The sequence below is a fragment of the Tenrec ecaudatus genome, chromosome 5 (genome assembly GCF_050624435.1).
Source record: "Tenrec ecaudatus isolate mTenEca1 chromosome 5, mTenEca1.hap1, whole genome shotgun sequence".
In the NCBI taxonomy this organism is placed as follows: Eukaryota; Metazoa; Chordata; class Mammalia; order Afrosoricida; family Tenrecidae; genus Tenrec; species Tenrec ecaudatus.
Window position 1 is genome coordinate 102864066 of NC_134534.1, and position 19841 is coordinate 102883906.

A 19841-nucleotide genomic window follows, 5' to 3' on the forward strand; every position below is an offset into this window, starting at 1 on the left:
TGTGAGTCAGAACCGACTGGATAACAGGGAGTTGGTGTTTCTGAATGTAAATTGGGTTGGTAAACAGGTCTGAGGGTCAAATCTGGCATGCTACCTGTTTTCATAAATAAAATTTTATTGAAGATCCACCAGGTCCATTTCCTCTCATCTGTGGCTGGTTTTTAAAAAAGGGGAAAAAACACAGAAGTAGTTCTATAGGTCCTTTAGGGTCGCTATGGGCCAGCATCGCCTCAATGGTAGTGAGTGGTTTTGATTTTGTGGGTGGTTTCACAATTCATAAAGTTAAAAAAGAAAAAAACCCAAACCCACTGCCATCGAGTCAATTCTGACTCACATCAAGTCAATTCTGACTCATAGGGTTTCCAAGACTGCACATCTTTAGGCTAACAGAGAGCCTCATCTTTTCCCCTTGAAGCAGTTGGTAGATTTGATCTGTAAGGTTTGCCACCCAATGATTGCTCCCGTTGGACCCTCAGATCCCATCGCGGCATGGAAGAATGGTATAGAGCATCCAAAAAGAAGTTTCTATCCATGGGATTCAAGTAGGGGCCAAGGACCAGGGATCGGGTGGAGTATTAATGGGGGGCACACCTTCCTAATGGGAAGGCCTCTTTGAGGGTAACACTTAAGCTGAACCCTGACAGCAAGCAGGAGGAGCTAGCCAGTGGTAGGACTGCAGGAAGGTGTTTGTCAGTGAAGCAGACCCCGGAGGGTGGTCTGGCCTGATGAGTGGAGTGCTCTAGGAAAGAGCATTATGCCACGCAGTCAGCGGTAGCCCAACTGTCACGGGCCTTAGAGGAGGTTTGGTTTGGTCCAAGTGTGTTAATCTGGGAGTTAGAATATCTGACTTAAGTTTTAGAAATTTTCCTCAAGGAGAGGCTGGCTTGTCAGGGTCGGGCCAAGGAGCAGAGGCCCCGAAGGGGCCATCTCGGAAGCCCAGGGCGGTGTGGTCTGGCCGGGGTTGTCGTGGCACTCTGACCTCAGTGAACCTTGGGTAAGAACACAAATGGAGGTCCACAGTCAACATCGAAGATGTCTGATTAAAGCCAGCAGACAAATATATTTATGCACACATGATCACATGAAAATAGAAGCTGCTTCCTGGCCGCCCACACTCTGAAGACCTGGGAGGCAGGCTTCGCAGTTGGCATTCCCAGCCTCCTCAGCCGGTGGCTGCTGCTTCGCCCTGCAGTGGGCTCATTCCCTCTTTGTACCCTGAACGCCCCGGTGGAGTTCTGCCCAAGCTCCAGGCAGGGCATGGGCCACAGCTTCAGTAACGCCATAGTCCAAAGTCTGCCCTCCATGCCTCCCCGCACAGGGGGACCGGCTGCACGTCCAGCTAGCCCTGAGCTCCTGACCACACAGTGACCAGGGTTACTTTCCGAGAATGTGAGCTATACACAGAGCAGCTCGGAGCCTTCCTCCCCAATACCTACCCCCATCTTGAAAACCCTACAGGGCTAAGAGCAATCCGGGAGCTGCCTACCACTGGGAAGCTTGTCCCTGGCCCCATCCATCGTCCCCACTGCACCATCTAGTGGCGAATGGTGAGAGCTCACCACTACCATGGAGTGGATTTCACCTAAGATGAGGCAGGGCAGAACTGGCCCTGTGAGTACCCAGACTGTAACTCTTTACAGGAGTAGAAAGCCCTGCCTTGCAACCCCCTTCATGACTCGGGGGAGAGGATTCAGAAACTTCCGTAGCGGGTGGTCCACCCGGAGCCTCCTGGAGCGCCGTTCTGCCCTGATGCACAGGGATGTCACAGTGACAATGGGAAAAAGAAACTCCAGTCTGGTTGTGTTTTGCTTCTCCAAGTCCCATAGCCAGCAGGTTGAAGTGGAAGTGGACCAGTGTGCAGCCGCTGTGACAGACGCCTTTACCAAAGCTCGGTGTCAAGACTGGCACGGCACGAACCAGACAGGCAAGATAAGGCTGCCTGGCTTTAGTGGGTGAAAGGTCGGGCTGACTCAGTGTGTCTATGTCAGTCTAAGCAATATGGGCGTGTGCGCAGCTGTGCCCGGCGCTGGGGAGAACCCCAGCACCCCTCTTCTCCCAAGTGCCTGTCTCAGAATAGAAGCTGCCCAAGCCCAGAGCCTCCCTCCCCCTGAGGTGTGTCGACCTGAACCTGTTGAGACTTGAGGTTAAAGAAGCTGCCGTAATGAAGACCACCTGGCTGCTGGGCCACCGTCTAGAGCTGTGGCTTCCGGCCCCTGCAGCCCCGACGTTTCACCCCCATCTGACTGTTCAGCAGACGCTCAAACCCCAGCCGGTCTGGGGAGTGTCCTTCCCTGCAGGGCACTGTGTGTCCCGGTAGGGCCCCAGCATCACAACCTCTGCCCTGTCCCCCAACGTGGGGAACGCAAGGCTGCAAAGCGCCCACGAGAGATCAGAAAACCGGAAGCTGGAAAATTGTGGAGAATGACATGCTTTTTTTTTTTCTTTGTTTGCTTACTGGCTTGTTTGCTTGCTTGTTTGTTTGTTTGAGATGAACTTGTTTGTTACTAAAGTCTATTTCAGTCGTAGTTTTCTTCCTCCTTTGTTTAAGCCACTTAACGATTTGGATTTGAGGGATAAGGAATCTGTAGGGGGGTTTTGTTTCTAAAGAAAAGAAACATACTTTATCTGTTTATCCAGCCCCTCCAAAGAAATGAACCCAGCAACCATGTGCTCTGAAACTCTCCAGTAATGTGGTTCTTCATCCTGCTCCCACCCCCCTCCCTCAACAATAACCTCGCCCCGCCCCTCCCTGTCCTCCATGGAGTCACCAAAGTTGTCTTTATTGGTATATAAACTATGCTCCCCTCCCCTTTGTTTTTCCTTATTACAACACTGTTATTTTTTTATAAGGGACTTTTTTGTTTTATTTTATTATTATTTTAAGCATTTTATTAGGGTCTCATACAACTCTTATCACAATCCATACATACATCAGTTGTGTAAAGGACATCTGTACATTCATTTTCCTCATCATTCTCAAAACATTTGCTCTCCACTGAAGCCCCTGGCAATGGCATTGTTAAATGTTTATTTTTGTAAGACTGTTTGCTAGCCATAACATTTTCTCCATAGCTTCTCCATTTGAGTGTTCCTTTCCGCTCTGTTCCCGCTGCTCTTACCTCTGAAGGGCTTCCTGCGTGGGTCCCCATGGAGTCCAATCATCTCCACAACACCCAGTTATGAGCAGAGACAGGGCCGTTCCCTGGTAGAATGCTCACCCTTTCTGCAGCAGACCCAGCTTTGATTCTGGCCAGTGCTTTCAGGAAAGCCATCACGTGTTGTCTGCGCAGGCTTGCCTGGTGCCACCGTGCTGGTATCACAGAGCTTCCAGACTCTGGGGCTCTGAAGAAAGGCAGGCCATCTACTTCCACCAGTCAGCCAGCGAAGATGCTGTGGCTCACAGTGACCCAGCCCCTGCGTGTCGAGTCGCCATGAGGCGGGTCGACTGTGTAGCAGCCATTGGCAGCAGCCAACATATCCGGGGCTGGACCTGGGCCTCCCCCCAAGGCACCTGCCTTCCAGTGCAGACGGCGTGATTGTCCCCAGATCGCAGGAAAGCCTGTGCAAGGGAACTGGAGTCTGGACAAGACAGAGCCCTGTTGGAGTTGGAAACATCCGTCTGTCCCACTCACGGAGCGCTAGAAAGGGGCAAAGGCGAGAAGCTGTGGGGCTGGCCCACCGAGGCAATCCTGTCCAGTGCTGGCTATCACAACCTTGACTGCACAGAGTCCCTGACTCATGTCCGCCTTCTATTTTGAAGTCAGTTCTGACGTAAGTCAAATAGCTCATTTAAAAAAAAAAGTTTCCTTATCAGTGCCTTTTTTGTCAGAGTCTTCATAAATCTCATCTTCATTGGTCTCCATGGGTTGGAAGCACAACATTTAATCAACATTGTATGTTTGCCAGCGACTAACGAATAATAAGATGTAGGAAGAATAGGGCAAAACCGAAGGGCTTAAGTATGGTTCATCAGGACCGGCAAAAGTTGTAAATCAAGGCCTATCTGTGTCTCCCCTCTCGTGGAGTCCCTGCCATGGGTCAAGGCAGGAGCCGAGAGGAAGAGAGCCAGATCTGGCTAGAGGGGAAACTTGTGAGCCTGACCAGCCAGGGATAGTTGAACGTGTGGAAGCTAACAGGCAAAAACAAAGGGTATCGTCCTGGGGAGAACTGAAAGTGAGGAGCATCAACTCCAGGAGCTCATTGTGACTCAGCCTAGTGGACCCCGACCCCCACCCCCATCCTGCTGTACATATGGGAGAAGCAGTCTCTGTGGTTCACAGATCTGCTTGCAAGCCTATCTTGGAAAAAGCATGTATGACCTATTTCATGTAAAATTGTCCATCTATATCACCCAAAATGGTGGGTGTGATGGTGTAGTAGATTACTTGTTGAGTAACCTGCTCACCAACAGGCAGCAGTTCGAAACCACCAGCTGCTCCTCGGGAGAAAGAGGCAGCGTTCTACTCCCATAACGAATGATGGCCTTGAAAACCCACAGGGGCTCTATCCTGTCCCCTCGAGTTGCTATGACGCGAATGATGGGGGGCAGTGCCTTTCGGGGAGCAGTGTTTGAGCACTGTGAGGCGGTACACCACGTGCTCACAAATGAAGGAATGACTGGAGGTGAGCCTGTCGGGGACGTTCCCAAGAAAGAATGGGAAAAATTATCACATCCTCAGCCACGTCCTGAGCAGCTACTGTGTGCCTGCTGGTCCGGTGGCCGCCCTTCTCTCCACTGCAGTGTCCTGCGTGACCAGGACCCACCTGCACAGGTGGCCCTTGCTGTTCAAACAGGGCTGGTCCTATAGGCTGTCTACACTGAGCGCTTTCCAGAAATTGGGCCTTCCAGGTCACTGTGAATACAAGGGGACTAGGCAAATCCCTAGAGACAGGAAGCGGATTGTGGTTGCCAGAGGCTCAGGGGGCGGAGCTGATTGCTTGTGGTGAAAAAGCTTTGGAACTTGGCCATGGTGAGAATGAAGCAACATGGTGAATGGTAATATTGCTGCTGATTTGTGCACTTGAAAGTGGTGGATTTTAGGTTACGTGAACTTGATGTGATTATTTTTTTAATGTGCTGGAGACAGAACAAAAGGTGTTTGTCGTGCAGGTACAAATGGCAGAGGGGGTGGGGGGAAGGGGGATGCCAGGGGAATCGGCGATCACCTCTTGCTGTACCACCAGCAGCAGCAGCAGCAGCTCCCGTCAAGTCGGCTCCGATTCATGGCGACCCGTCTGCTCCCTGAGAGTTTCAGGGCCTGAGTTTTAGGAAGTCGATCTCCAGGCCTTTCTTCCAAAGCAGGCTCTGTGGACCCAGGTCTCCCCCCTTTCACTTAGCAGCCGAGGGTGTGACCCATTTGCTCCACCCAGAGACTCCAATTCATAACCAACCAGCCGTGTTTCCCCGTCTCCAGGACACGCACCGGGCCCTCTTCATCCAGCAGCTCCGGCCCACGCAGAACCTCCAGCCGAGAATCAAGCTCAAGCTGTTTGGCCACGCGGGTTCTGGCAAGACCACCCTGGTGGAGTCCCTCAAGTGTGGGCTGCTCAGGAGCTTCTTCCGCAGGCGGCGGCCCCGGATCTCCTCCACCAGCTCCGCCCGCTTCCCGCCGTCGCCCCTGGCTTCCAAGCCTGCAGGTAGGACACGGTGGCCCCTGGCCTCCGGTGGCAGGTCCCCTGTCAGGGCCCTGGCAGGCTGGTGTTTGCTTTGGTCCTGGCCCAGGGCCGCCCTGCTCCTGTGGCCTGGCAGCTTTCAGGAGTGTCCAGGCCAGCCACTGGCTCTGCGTCTCCCATCCCCTCGGATCCGTGATTGCAGTCTCCCTGCAGGTGCAAACGTGCCCTAAGAGCCTTGTATCACGTTTTCACTGCAGGCCTTTGCCCTTGGAGATAGAAAGAACTTGATCTAACATAGGTCTCGATGACCCTGGGACCCAGTGATGTCCAAGCACGTCCGGAGGCACCGCTGTTCCCGCAGCATTCCCTGTCCCTCCCTGGACTGTCATTTTGGCCCCTGGCTGACTGATGAAGCCCCTCCCCACTGGTAATTCCTAGTGTCAGCCCTAGAAGGAGGCAGCTCTCCTGCTGTGGAAACAGGGTGTACTAATTATTGGGAATGCTACAATCTCACTAGTCATTGTAATCCACCTAAGGTCACTCCAGTCTGAACACCGTGGGAGGGAGGGAGGGAGGAAGGGAGGGAGGGGCGGGCTCTGTTCAGAACTGGAAAAGGACAGAGAGGGCAAGCCCAGCAGGTCCATTCTGCTTGTGAAGGGAATGTACAGGAGTGTGTGTGTGTGTGTGTGTGTGTGTGTGTGTGTGTGTGTTTTACATCTACAGTGTGTGTGTGTGTGTGTGTGTGTGTGTGTGTAGCGTTTACATCTACAGTGTGAGTGGTGTGTATGTGTGTGTTTTTGTATATGGCATTTACATCTACAGTGTGTGTGGTGTGTATGTGTGTTTTTGTGTGTGGTGTTTACATCTACAGTGTGTGGTGTGTGTGTATGTGTGTTTTGTGTGTGGTGTTTACATCTACAGTGTGAATGGTGTGTGGGGTGTGTGTGTGTGGCGTTCACATCTACAGTGTGAGTGGTGTGTGTGATGTGTATGTGTGTGTTTGTGTGTGGCGTTCACATCTACAGTGCGAGTGGTGTGTGTGATGTGTGTGTGTGTGTCGTTCACATCTGCAGTGTAAGTGGTGTGTGTGATGTGTATGTGTCTCTGTGTGTGTGTGTGTGTGTGTCGTTCACATCTGCAGTGTGAGTGGTGTGTGTGATGTGTATGTGTGTGTGTGTGTGTGTGTGTGTCTGTCGTTCACATCTGCAGTGTGAGTGGTGTATGTGTGTAGCACAAGAAACGTTTGCACCACCCAGGGATTTGGAAAGGCCACACTTAAATAGGCTTTGGGGGGGCCCTCGTGTTCACCAAGGGGATGGGTCGAGGAGGCCACTGCTTTTTGTTGATGCCAAGGGAAGGCCTCCCAAGAATGTGTCCCCAGGAAGGGAGTGTTGGTTCTGGGCAGCAGCATCTCCCAGTGGCACCAGCAGTGGCTGGCCCGTCTCTCCCTGGGCAAGGCTCCTGACACTGCTTTAGCTCCTCTTTCTTTCCCATGGAGAGATGCCTACGCGAGGTCATATTTCCCCTCCAGCTAGCCGGGAGTTTGTGCCCTTAGGAATTTTACCCTCTTGGGGAAAACTGTCCTGGAGGCTGGGCGGCCAGGACGATGTCTCTCGTGTCCTTGTCCTTGGGAGAGGCGGCTTCTGGCTCACAGCACTGCCTGCGTCCAGGACTGTTGAGCACCCCCTTTATCGGAGCAGGGTTGAAGGTGGGCAAGTTGTGTTATTCCTGTCTGACAAGGCCTCAGTGCCCCCGGGGGTTGAAAAACCTGTCTTTTGAGTGGTACGCTGTAGGGTCCTGGGCTCACACACTGGCCCCTACAGGTGAGTCTGGCCACTGAGTCCCCTTGCCTGCATGCGGGGACTGGACTTGCTTCCGGCTATCCTTATGTCACTCGGGCTCACCCGCAGTTGCTGAGTGTCCCAGCTGTTGAGTTGCGGGTCTACAGGAGGAGCAAGTGGCCAGTGTTGTGAGGGATGACCCTGCAGCACTTACAGAGATAGTCGTCGCGTCTCATCAGAGAGGAGGATACGGAGGAAGAATCTTCCCGAGCTGCTGTCGCCCGGTCGATTTGGACTCGGTGCGACCCTTGGGCAGAGTAGCTCTCCTGCACGGGGTTTCCCATCAAGCAGGCGGCCATATCTTCCTCATCTTCCTCCCCCAGGACAGCTTGGTGGGTTCCAGCTGCTGACCTTGGGGGAAGCCACTGAGCTCTTTAACCCCTGCAGCACCTGGCGCCCTAGGATCTCGCCATCATGGTGCAAAAGTGGGTTCTCCACCAACCTGCCACTCTGTACCAGGAGGGCACACACTAGGTTTCTATCTATGATTTCATTGTGTCCTGTAGTAATCCAGAATGCAAGCCCAGACCACCGCGGAGGTGCAGGTGTGAGTGACCGTCGCTGTAGCGCACACTGTCCTCCGGGCACAAGCCACCGCAACACGGAGCAGTGCTTGTCCTGACACGGCCATCCTGACAGGCAGGCTTCCTGGTTCGGGGAAACCGGGAAATGTGCTCTTTTATTTGATTGCAGTGATATGTATGTTGTCATTTTAACTATTTTCAAATGTACCCGAAGTGACACCATGTTGCACACCCATCGCCATTTTCCCTTTCCAAAGGGACACAGACGCTCAGTGCCCTCTCAGCAACAGCTTCCATTCCCACTCCCTGGAGTTTCTCGGAACCAGCCACGGTCTTTTGTCTGAGTGTATGTGCCTTTTCTAGGTATTTGACATAAGGCGCCCTGGTGCTGTAGGTGCACACTGGGCTGCGCTCCACATGGTCGACAGTTTGAAACCAGCAGCAGTTCTGCAGGAGAAAGACTGGCCCTTCCCTAGCCATCAACAGTGACAGTGTTGGAAACGCACAGGGGCGTCGTGATGAGCCAGCGTGGACTCCGTGGCAGGGAGTGTGGTTTGTTTGTCCCAAATGTGCGGGATCACACACCACTTGTCCATTGGAGTCGAACTTCTTTGCTTCAGTATGATGAAATGTCACAGAGCAGAACTTCATTTCTGTCCGCGGCCAAAGAATGTTCAACTGCACGTCCACACCACATGTCGAGTGTCCATTCACCTGTGGACGGACACTTGTTCTCACCTTTTTACTCATGTGTGGCTCCCACACTTTTATCAGGCGTGGAATCATGGTCTGCAGAGAAATGCAGCAAAGTACCGGTCACGTTGACATTGAGAATTGAACCATTTTGCTTTCTTCTTCACAGTTCTGTGCTTGCCAAGTTCTCTACACTCAGAATAGGTGTGCACACATACATGTGTTGTTGTCAGGTGCCTTCGAGTGATTGTGATTCAGTGACCACATGTGACACAGTAAGCCTGCCCAGAGGGTTTTCTAGGCAGTGATCTTGTGGGCAACCAATCACGAGAGGTTTCTCTCTCGGGGCCCCTGAGTAGGTTCGAACTGCCAACCTTCAGCTAGGAGCCAAGTGCCACCAGGGCATCTTTTTATGTATATAAGCTCATAGCTCATTGTCCTCGCTCTTCTCCATTCACCTCTTCCTGCTCTTGCGGTCCAGGTTTCCCCTCTGTTTCCCACTCTGACTCCAGGCTTGGAAAAGGGTGCTTTGCGTTGGGATAACCAATTTAAAGACAGCCCGAGTGAAAAGACCCTTCCTTTGGTGCAGCGCCTGCCACGACGGATTGTTGACACAGGCGCTGTGTAGTGTAGTCAGCTCCTTGAGTCTCCCCGCCTGCGTCATTTACCGGATGCTGATCACACTCCCACCCCGGGCATCTCAAGCCCCCTGCACTGCCGTCATGCAAATACGACAAGTGGGCGCTCTCGGCGATTAGAAGGCTGCAAGTTGGAATCCAGTATGTGGCTCTAGAAGGAAGGCTTCCCAGTCTACGTCAAGTTCTAGTAGCTACAGCAATTCTTGTGGATGAATCTTGCCTCCATGTCTGTCTTCCTCTTCTCCCTAGATGTTTCGGGGTCTAAGCTGCTCTTTTTGTTGCGCAGAAATGATTAGATTTAGAATCCACCCTCTTCAGCTGGATTCTTATAATTAGCATAAGAGAAAATTCATATTTTCGAGGAGGATGACCTCAGCAGATACACCAACTTAGGTCTCCAATGAATATTTAAGAGCAGGCACAGCTCAGCCCATTACAACAGGCCAGGCCTATACAGAACAGGCCGGTTGCCGTCCTCGCAAACCCTGAGACCTGTGAGGAGAGGCAGGTGGACAACAAGACATTACAGGCTTGAAGTTGTTGTCAGATGCCTTCGAGTCCGTCCTGTGTACAACAGAGCACAATACTGTGTGCTCTTGCCCGCTCCCCACAGTTGTTCTGATTAAGCTCACAGTTGCAGCAGTGTGTGGCCTGTTGAGGGCCATCGACTTTTATGCTGCCCCTCCATTTTACCAAGCATGGTGTCCTTCTCCAGGGACTGAGCCTCCTGACAACATGGCCAAAGTACATAAGGTGAAGTCTCGCTGTGCTTGCTTCAAAGAAGCATCCTAGCTGTGCTGCTTCCAAGACAGGTCTGTTGGTTCTGTGGGCAGTCCACGGGACTCTCAATAAGCTGCACCAGCACCACAATCCAAACGCCCCGTTCTTCTCCGGGCTTCCTTATTCAGTGTCCAGCTTGCACACGCACATGAGGCAATGGAAAATGCCATGGTTGGTTCAAGGCCTCAAAGTAACAGCCTCACTTTGCAATACTTTAAAGAGGTCTTGTGCAACAAATTTAGCAAACGCAGTGTGTCCTTCGAACTCTTGGCTGCTGCTTCCATGAGCATTGATTATGGATCCAAGTAAGACAAAGCCCTTGGCAACTTCAGATTTTCATCCTTTTATCATGATGTCACCTGTTGGTCCGGTTGTGAAGAGTTGAGTCTTCGTTACATTGAGCCATAATCTCGTCTGAAGGCTGCAGTCCTTGATCGTCATTAGCAAGTGCTTCAAGCCCTCCTCGCTTTCAGCCAGGACAGTGTGTCATCCACATACCCCAAGTTGTTAATAAGCCTTCAAATCCTGATGCCACATCCTTTTGCATATAAACCAGGTTCTCTGATTTGTTTCCTCTGCAGAGTCTATTGTGATTCACACAGTCGAATGCCTTGGATAGTCAGTAAGACACAAGTGGACAGCTCCCTGAGATTCTCTGTGTTCAGCCAAGATCTGTCTGATGTGAGCAGTGATAGCCCTTGCTCCCCATCCTATTTTGAATCCGGCCTGAATCTCGGGCAGCTCCCTGTCAGTTTGCAGCATGAGCTTCAGCAAAATTTGCTTGGATAGTCAACAATAATATTCTATAATTTCAGCATTCTGTTGGGTCACCTTTCTTTGAAACGAGTATAAATATGGATCTCTTCCAGTCAATTGGCCAAGTACCTGTCTTCCAAATTTCTTGGCATAGATGAGTGAGTGCTTCTAGTGCGTCATCAGCTTGTCGAAACATTTCAAGTGGTGTTTCATCAATTCCTAGAGCCTGGCTTTTGGCTAAAGCTTCCAATACAGCTTAAATGTCTTTCACAACCGTTGGTTCTTGCTCATAGCCCTCCTGAAATGGTGGAATGCCGACTACTTCTCTTGGGTGCAGAGACTGTATTATATTCTACCTTCTTTTGGTGCTTCCTGCATCACTCAGTACTTTCCTGTTGTTGTTGTTTTCAATCATTTTATTGGGGGCTCATGAAACTCTTACCAAAATCCATGCATGCATCCATTGTGTCAAGCACATTTGTACATTTGTTGCCCTCATCATTCTCAAAACAATGGCTTTCTATTGAGCCCTTGGTATCAGCTCCTCATTTTCCCCCTCCCTCCCACCCCCTTCCTGCATGAACCCTGGATAATTTATAAGCTATTATTATCTTGTCATGTCTTACACTGTCCGACATCTCCCTTCACCCACTTGTCTGTTGTTCATCCCCCATGGAGGGGATTATATGCAGATCCTTGTAATTGGTTCCCCCTTTCTACCCCACCTTCCCTCTACCAAACCCCACCCTCCCACCCCACCCCCCAGTATCACCACTCTCACCACTGGTCCTGAAGGGTTCATCTGTCCTGGATTCCCTGTGTTTCCAGTTCCCATCTGTACCAGTGTACCTCCTCTGATCTAGCCAGATTTGTAAGATAGAATTGAGATCATGATAGTGGGGGTGAGGAAGCATTTAAGAACTAGAGGGGGAAAAAAAGAACTAGAGGAAAGTTGTATGTTTCATCGTTGCTACACTGCACCCTGACTGACTGCTGGTCTCTCCCCACAGCCCTTCTGTAGGGGGATGTCTAGCTGTCTATAGATGGGCTTTGAGTCCCCACTCTGCACTTGCCCTCATTCACAATGATCTGATTTTTTATTCTTTGATGCCCGATTCCTGATCCCTTTGACACCTCGTGATCACACAGTCTAGTGTGCTTCTTCCACATGGGCTTTGTTGCTTCTGAGCTAGATGGCCGCTTGTTTACCTTCAAGTCTTTAAGACCCTAGGCGCCATATCTTTTGATAGCCAAGTTCCATCAGCTTTCTTCGCCACATTTGCTTATGCACCCATTTGTCTTCAGCAATTGTGTCAGGAAGGTGAGCATCACAGAATGCCAGCTTAATAGAAAAAAGCGTTCTTGCATTGAGGGAATACTTGAGTCGAGGCCCAATGTCCATCTGCTACCTTAATACTGAACCTTTAAATATATGCACATAGATCTATTTCCCATCATCATATATATTTACACATGTACATGCCTGTATTTAGACCTCTATAAATGCCCTTTGCCTCTTGTTCTTCCCTCTCTTTCCTTTTACTTTCCTCTTGTCCCACTATCATGCTCAGCCTTCATTTGGGTTTCAGTAATTCCTCTTAGTTATATTGCCCTTGATTAAGCCCTACCAGGCCTCTTACACCCTCCTCACCACTGATTTTGGATCACTTGTTGTTCCCTTGTCCCTGGGTTTGTTAACACCACTTCCTTTCCCCACCTCCAAAATTTCCAAGTGTGGCTTGAGTAGCCAAAGTCAAATATTATAATGAAGTGGACGTAGGATCTTTCAATATGGGAACTGAAGGCTTGCATTTTTTCCTTGGGTCCTTTCAGTTTAAGATACACTGAGTGTGGTCTTCCTTTTTGGTTTTCTAATTCTGTAATCTTTGTGCACTTTGTTATATATTTGACTATGGCTGCTCAAGCCACCCCTGGAAATTTTGTTCAGTTCTTAGACTTGATCATCTATCTGTCTGTCTATCTAGCTAGCTAGCTAGCTAGCTTTCTTTAAAAAAAACATTTTATTACGGACTCATATGGCTCATCACAATCCATACATACATCAATTGTGTAAAGCACATCTGTACATTCTCTGCCCTCATCATTTTCAAAGCACTTGCTCTCCACTTAAGCCCTTTGCATCAGGTCCTCTTTTTTTCCCCTCCCTCCATGCTCCCCCTCCCTCATGAGCCCTTGGTAATTTATAAATTATTATTTTGTCATATCTTGCCCCATCCAACCTCTCCCTTCACCCTCTTTTCTGTTGTCTGTCTCCCAGGGAGGAGGTCACATGTAGATCCTTGTAATTGGTTCCCTCTTTCCAACCCACTCTCCCTCTACCCTCCCAGTATCGCCCCTCACACCCCTGGTCCTGAAGGGATCACCCGCTCTGGATGCCCTGTGCCTCCAGCTCCCATGTGCACCAGTGTACAGCCTCTGCCCTATCCGACTTCATCATGTATTACATTCGCCTTCGCTGCCCTATGATTAAGAGCACGTTTCAGTCTCTTCTGATCTGCGTCTTCATCTTTTCGTTCTTTCCTGTATTTCTAATGCCCTTTTGCTTTCCTCGTGAATGATAATCTTAACGTCATCCCACAGCTTATCAGATCTTTAGTGATTAGTGTTGAATGCAGCAAATCTGTTCTTGAGATGTTCTCCAAATTCAGGTGGGACATGTTCAAAGTCATTATTTGGACTCTCATGAGCTGGTTTTAGTTCAGTTTCAACCTGAACTTCAATATGGGCAACTGGTGGTCTGTTGCACAGTCAGCCCCTGACCTGGATGTAGTTGGATTGGGTGTCTCTATTGTCTCTTCCTACAGATGTCATCAGAATAGCTGCCCGTATAGTTCAGCTGTATAGTTGCCATTTGTGTTGTTGGTCTTGCAAAACGGTCGTTGGTCTTGCAAAATTCTATCATTCAATCTCCAGCTTCATTTCTAACACCAAGACCATACTTTCCAACTGCTATGCTTTCTTCTTTGTTTCCAACTTTTGCACTCCAATTACCAATAATTATCAATGCACCTAATTACATATTTGATCAATTTCAGACTGAAGACATTGGTAGAAATCTTCAACCTTCATCACTCGCGTTAGTGGTTGGAGCATCAATTTGACTGATGGTTATGTTCATTGGATTTTCTAGTGTGCAGATAGATTTAATCATATCACAGACATCATTGTACTTCAAGATAGAACATGAAATATCTATTGACAATAAATGTCACACCATTCGTCTTGTGTTATTCCCAGCATAGGTAATCAGATGATTTTCTGATTCAAAATTACCAATACCAGTCTTTTTCAGCTCACGAGTGTTGAGGATGTTGATCTGTATGCATTCCATTTCACTTTTTATCACTTCCAATCTACCTTCATTCATACTTGGTACATTCCATGTTCCAATTATTCGTAGCTTTTTGCAACTGCTTTTTTTTTTTTCATTTTGAGTTGTGCCCATCAGCAAATGAAGCCTTTACTCCCACAGGCCTGCCTCCATCCACGTATTATGGCTGACTGTACTTTGAGAAGGCCATTCTTCCTCAGTCATATGCATAAGGTTGTTGGCAGCTAGTTCCTCCGAAGTGGACGGCTAATTCTGTTGTCAAAGTCTGGAAGTTCTGCTGAAACCTGTACATTTGGAGTGACTTTCCGGCATTTGAAATTCCACTAATATAGCTTCCAGCAACACATATGCCGCCACAGTATGACAAACTGACAGACGTGATGGAGGCTTTAATCCCATAATGTAGGGGACCCACCCTGTGCTGTATGACCAACACCCTTACAATTGCTGCATTTGTCATGTACATGGTATTTTGTTTATGTAGAATCACGTTTTTATTTGCCAAATACATTGACATGAAGATGTAACCGTTAATATTATTGCTGTTAGGTCGGGTTGACTAGAGAAACAAATCTAGGGACATTCATATACAAGGAGGTACACCCCCAAAATGGACTTTTTCCCCCTTACATGCCCCCAACACTATTTAATTTTTCTGACAAAACCTATCACCTTCAAAGTACTCTCCATTATCCGTAGCACAGTTGTCAAATCTGTGATTCCATTCTTGGAAACATTGTTCAAACTCATCTGTTTGGATGGCTGACAGCACCTCCCTTTTTATTTTTCCTTCACTTCTTTTATGTCATCAACTCACTGTCCTTTCGTGTTCTTTAGCATTCATGGAAATAAAAAGAAGTCACACGGAGGGAGGGCAGGTGATTAAGGTGTGTGAGGCAAGAGCAGCATGCAGTTTGTTGCCAAAAACTGGTGCACCGATTTGGCTGCTTGAGCGGGTATATTGTTGTGTTGGCAAAGCCAGTCCCCTGTCTGCTACAAATCAGGCCTTTTTTGTCACACACTGTTACACAATTTTTTCAGAACCTCTAAATAGAAAGCTTGATTAACAGTGTGACCTGATGGAATGAACTCCAAATGCACTATGAATCGACATTTTCATCCATTTGAGAAGACGACAGACGTCCAGAATGAGATTTGTCACCAATCGATATTTTACCTCTTTGGAAACAAGAAAACCACTTGTATACTTGAGTTGCTCACATAACACTGTCCTTGTAAGCTACGTACCACATCACAACAGTTTCTGTGGCATTTTTCCTGAGCAGGAAACAAAATTTCACAGCTCCGTGCTGTTCTCTTAAATCGGCCATCACAAAAAATGAGGTTCGAGCAAAACTACTTTTATGAAAAAATTCACTGTGACCAGAAAGAACCTTCCCAGGCAACGCCACTAGGTGCACGAACTCATAGCAAGTTGCTTGATGCTCGCTTTGTGGGGAAATGGTGCATACTCTGGAAGCTCCACTCTACACAGTGTAATTCTGGTTTTTTGGTTGTTGTTGTTGTTTGGGGGGTACCACCTTGTATGTATAAGAAAGAGCTTTATATCAAAGAGTAATTGTATATTGAGAAAACACCCTCAGCCCAGTCCAGATAAAGTCCATAAATCTGATATTAGCCCATGTGTCCAATACTAGTGCATAAATTCCTCTTAAGAGCACATGCAAATGATGCCTAAAACGGGAAGATCACAGGCTGGTAGGTGGAAAGTCTGTGGATCCATTGCCAGTGGAAGCATCTCAGCACTGGCATGGGTCTCCATGTGGCTCCTCCAGCTCTCTAAGTGTGTCTCCTCAACAGGAAGGAGCAGTAGAGAGAAAGTGTGGCCCACCCCCAGGGAGAAAGAGAGGGAGTTCCCAGAATCCTCATCAGAAGGCCACACCCACTGGAGACATCAGGCTGTGACCTGATTGACAGGCTAGACTCAACCCCTAGACCTAGTTATCAAGTTGACATGAAATTATGTAACTGCCACCATTACTATCTATCTTAGCTAAATAATGCTGCTGTAACAGAAGACTACCAAAAAAGCGTTAGCAAACAAATTTATGTCTTCACAGCTTAGGAGAACGGAAGTCTGAATTCAGAGCGCTGACTCTAGGGGATGTCTCTCTCTGCCAGCTATGAAGAAAGGGTCTGGACCTTGGAGATCTCCAAGTATCTCAGTGTTGGTCTTCCCCTGGGTCTAGCAGGTTCCACTCCAGCTCTTCTTCCTCATTGGTAGCCATACCCTCCCCTCTGCTTGCTCCTCTCTCCTTTTATCTCAGGGTACACTCCAAGGAAAGTCCCATTATGTTGGATCAGGGCTGTGACTTGAATAATTTAATTCCCTTGGCTAATCACATCAAATCACATCATGGAGATGATTACACCATTACATAACTGCCAAACCACTGCCAATCATGGGCCAGCCAAATTGATGCACGTTCTTGGGGGTGATACAATTCAATCCATGACAATTCCCATCAATGGAAAGCCAGCACCAGTTGCCATACATAACATTAAAATCTAGATATTGACTGTGGCCCACTCTCGTTTTTATTGAAAGGAAAGCTTAGCAAGTGTTGGAGAGATGTTGAAAGATGTAATGCCACAAATTGAGACTTGCTGCTGGTGCCAGTGAAAGGCCCTTGAGTGGACGTGATCAAAGTATTGCATTGTATGTTATGTGAATTATATGCCAATAAACTTTGGTTGGGGTGGGGAAAAGCAATGTGGGAATATCTTTACAAAATAGCAAGAAGAAGTAAGGTTCGCACAGTTAGACTCAGGACCACTTCATGCCGAAGCGTAATCCTTTGTGGAAGCGCACTGTGTTCCACCTACAGCAGCCTTGTGCACCGGAGTGAGACTGCTCTGTCCGTCAAGCCTGAGCAGGAGAACTCACCCAGGAGATGGCAGTGATCGATCTCCCAGGGCCATGGCTATGGCTCACAGGAACGTGCCAGCGGAGGGGAAGCACCAGAGACTAGAAGCATAAGGGAGCCATCATCCCTCTTGTCTCTGCTCCTAGTACTGCTGTGACCAGCATATGTGGGTGGCCCTAAACAATGGGAATTTAGTTTCTCACACTATGAACACTACACATTCAAATTAAGGTGTCAGCATGTTGATTTGCCGTGCCTTCCATGGTGCCCCTTTGTTTGTAGGGAGGCCTCTTTTCAACGTTACCTCTGAGAATAGATTAGGTTTAGACCCCATTCTACACTGGTATGACTTCATCCACATAATTAAAAAAAATAGCGTCCACTTCCACACAAGGTTGCCTTCACAGGTTGGGTTTTGGGGACGGCACAGTCCACTCCATAGCACCTTCCCGGAGGGCAAAAGGACAAGAGGCGGAAATGGTGCTTCCAAGGAAGCCGGAGTCATGGGGAAGCTGATCAGAGGGAGCAAGACCCATCTTATTGACTTCCATAAGGCCAGCACCAACCCGATGCTGCACATCAAAAGGAAACATTGCCCAGTCCCGCCCCAGGGCACCATCACCAGCAGGTCTAAGTCATTGACATGGCCATTATGACCCATCTCCCCAAGGATCTCCTGCACCTTCTCTGTTCGTCGGTTCCTTCAGGCACGGTATCCCTTCCCCCTCCTGGTGCCCTTTCGAAAACAAGGTCTCTGCTGTGATTCAGAAGGTTTTCCTTGGCGGGTTTTTGGAAGTAGATCATCAGGCCTCCCTGCTAGTCTGCCTGGGTCTGGAAGCTAAGCAAACACCTGCTCACCATCGGTGACCCTGCTTGTATTTGAAAGACCGGTAGCAAAGCCTCGCACACCACGGCAACATGGCCCCCATGACAGTCCAACAAGCTGATGACACAGGTCGTGGGAAGTCAGTGAGAGCTACGGAAATCTAGAGGAGGGTTCGCAGCGGGCAGAACCACTCCTCCCACCCTTCGCAGTGCTTCCCATTGGCTGATCCACACTTGGGGAGGAGGGTAGAGGGTGTTCCAGAAAATGGAGCGTTCTGCAGAGGCTGGCCGGGGCCAAGCGCGCACAGTGTCTTAGCATGGTGTTAACGTTCTCCTTTCTGGCCTGCAGTCTCCGTGAGCAGCAGCAATCTGTACCCCGGCTGCGAGAATGTGAGTGTGCGCAGCCGCAGCATGATGTTTGAGCCGGGGCTCACCAAAGGGGTGCTGGAGGTGTTTGTGGCCCCGCCTCACCACCCGCACTGTTCGGCTGATGACCAGTCCACCAAGGCCATAGACATCCAGAACGCCTATCTGAACGGTACGCGTGGGTGTAGGCACCTGCCCAATGTGTGTGTGCACCCCCCAATGCTGAGCCATCCCTTCAAAGCAGAAGAGCCTGAGTGCCTGTTTGCATGAAGAGCCAGTCATCAGTTCGAACCCACCAGCTCCTCCACAAGAAACAGATGAGCTTGTCTGCCCCATAGAGCTTCCCAGTCTAGAGACCATGTAGGTTCTACGAGGCTGAGGCACCTTGTTGGCTGTGTGTTCCCTGTGGTGTCGGTCACTTCTGTGCCGCTGAAGGAAGAAAGCCCAGTCAGTACAAACCAATACTGGGCGTGGCCCAGGACAGGTGTGCCTGGCTCCTACCCATAACAAGTAAAGCTCAGCCCTCTGGGTCCCACACCAGTTGTCATGGAGTGGACACCTCCTCATGGTGACCCCAACCCTATCACTAGACCCGAGCAAGCTCCATAGCATTTTTCTGGAGTAGCCGGTGTAAGGCGATCACCAGGGCTTCCTTCCGTGGACAGCACCTGCCCACCTTTCAGTGTGCTGTTTAGACCAGGGACTCTATCAACAGACAAGGGCAAGTCACAGCAGTGGCTTCTCCGGTTCCAGTCCATCCAAGCCCACATTGGTTCCAAACCAGTGTGTGCACACAAGTGTCTGGGCTTGGCGGTGGCTGCAGACATGGCCTCTCAGTACTTGTTCTCGTTAGCATGCCCTCAACACAAAGGCCCATTCAAAGCAATGGCTTCCCAGGGCCTCTGCTCAGCCAATTAAATTTGAGGCTTTCTGCCAGGGCCTATAAACTATGTCAAGACATCATTTTAAGAAACCGTATTGCAAACGATGAAAGATCTGGAAAATGAAATAGGCATACAGCTACACATCCCTGGGTCACCCAGATGGTTTGCACCCACCTACTGACTAAAAACAGGAGCCCTGGTGACATAGTGGTTATGTGTTGCCTGTTAACTGTAGTGTCGGCAGTTCAAAACCCCCAGCTGCTCAAAGGGCGAAAGAAGGGCCCAGGTCTGTCCTGTAACCCCTGAGGCAGACCCTCCACAAGGTCACAGTCGGGGTGTAGAAGGGTGGCTCTGCAGAGGCAGTCTCTACATGGAACGCAGGGTGCTGGAAACCTTTGCAACTTGGTTGTGGCACCTCACGGCAGTCATCTGTGTTTCTCTGCAGGAGTCGGCGATTTCAGCGTGTGGGAGTTCTCTGGAAATCCTGTGTATTTCTGCTGTTACGACTATTTTGCTGCAAATGACCCCACCTCAATCCACGTCATCGTTTTTAGCCTAGAAGAACCCTACGAGATCCAGCTGAACCAAGTGATTTTCTGGCTGAGCTTCCTGAAGTCTCTTGTCCCCGTGGAAGAGGCCATTGGTAAGTCAAGCACCCGGGCGACAGGGGCTGACCTCCCA

At 49.4% G+C, this 19841-nt stretch overlaps 1 protein-coding gene across 3 annotated transcripts in view; it reads left to right on the plus strand.

The window, feature by feature from the left end:
* DAPK1 (death associated protein kinase 1) overlaps positions 1 to 19841 on the plus strand; it is a 226854-nt gene that overhangs the window by 193878 nt on the left and 13135 nt on the right. For all 3 annotated transcript variants that reach the window (XM_075550701.1, XM_075550702.1, XM_075550704.1), the window contains 3 exons: positions 5415 to 5637; positions 18260 to 18448; positions 19606 to 19803. In XM_075550701.1, coding sequence (XP_075406816.1) covers positions 5415 to 5637; positions 18260 to 18448; positions 19606 to 19803 — 610 coding nt within the window. The remainder of the gene's footprint in view (positions 1 to 5414; positions 5638 to 18259; positions 18449 to 19605; positions 19804 to 19841) is intronic.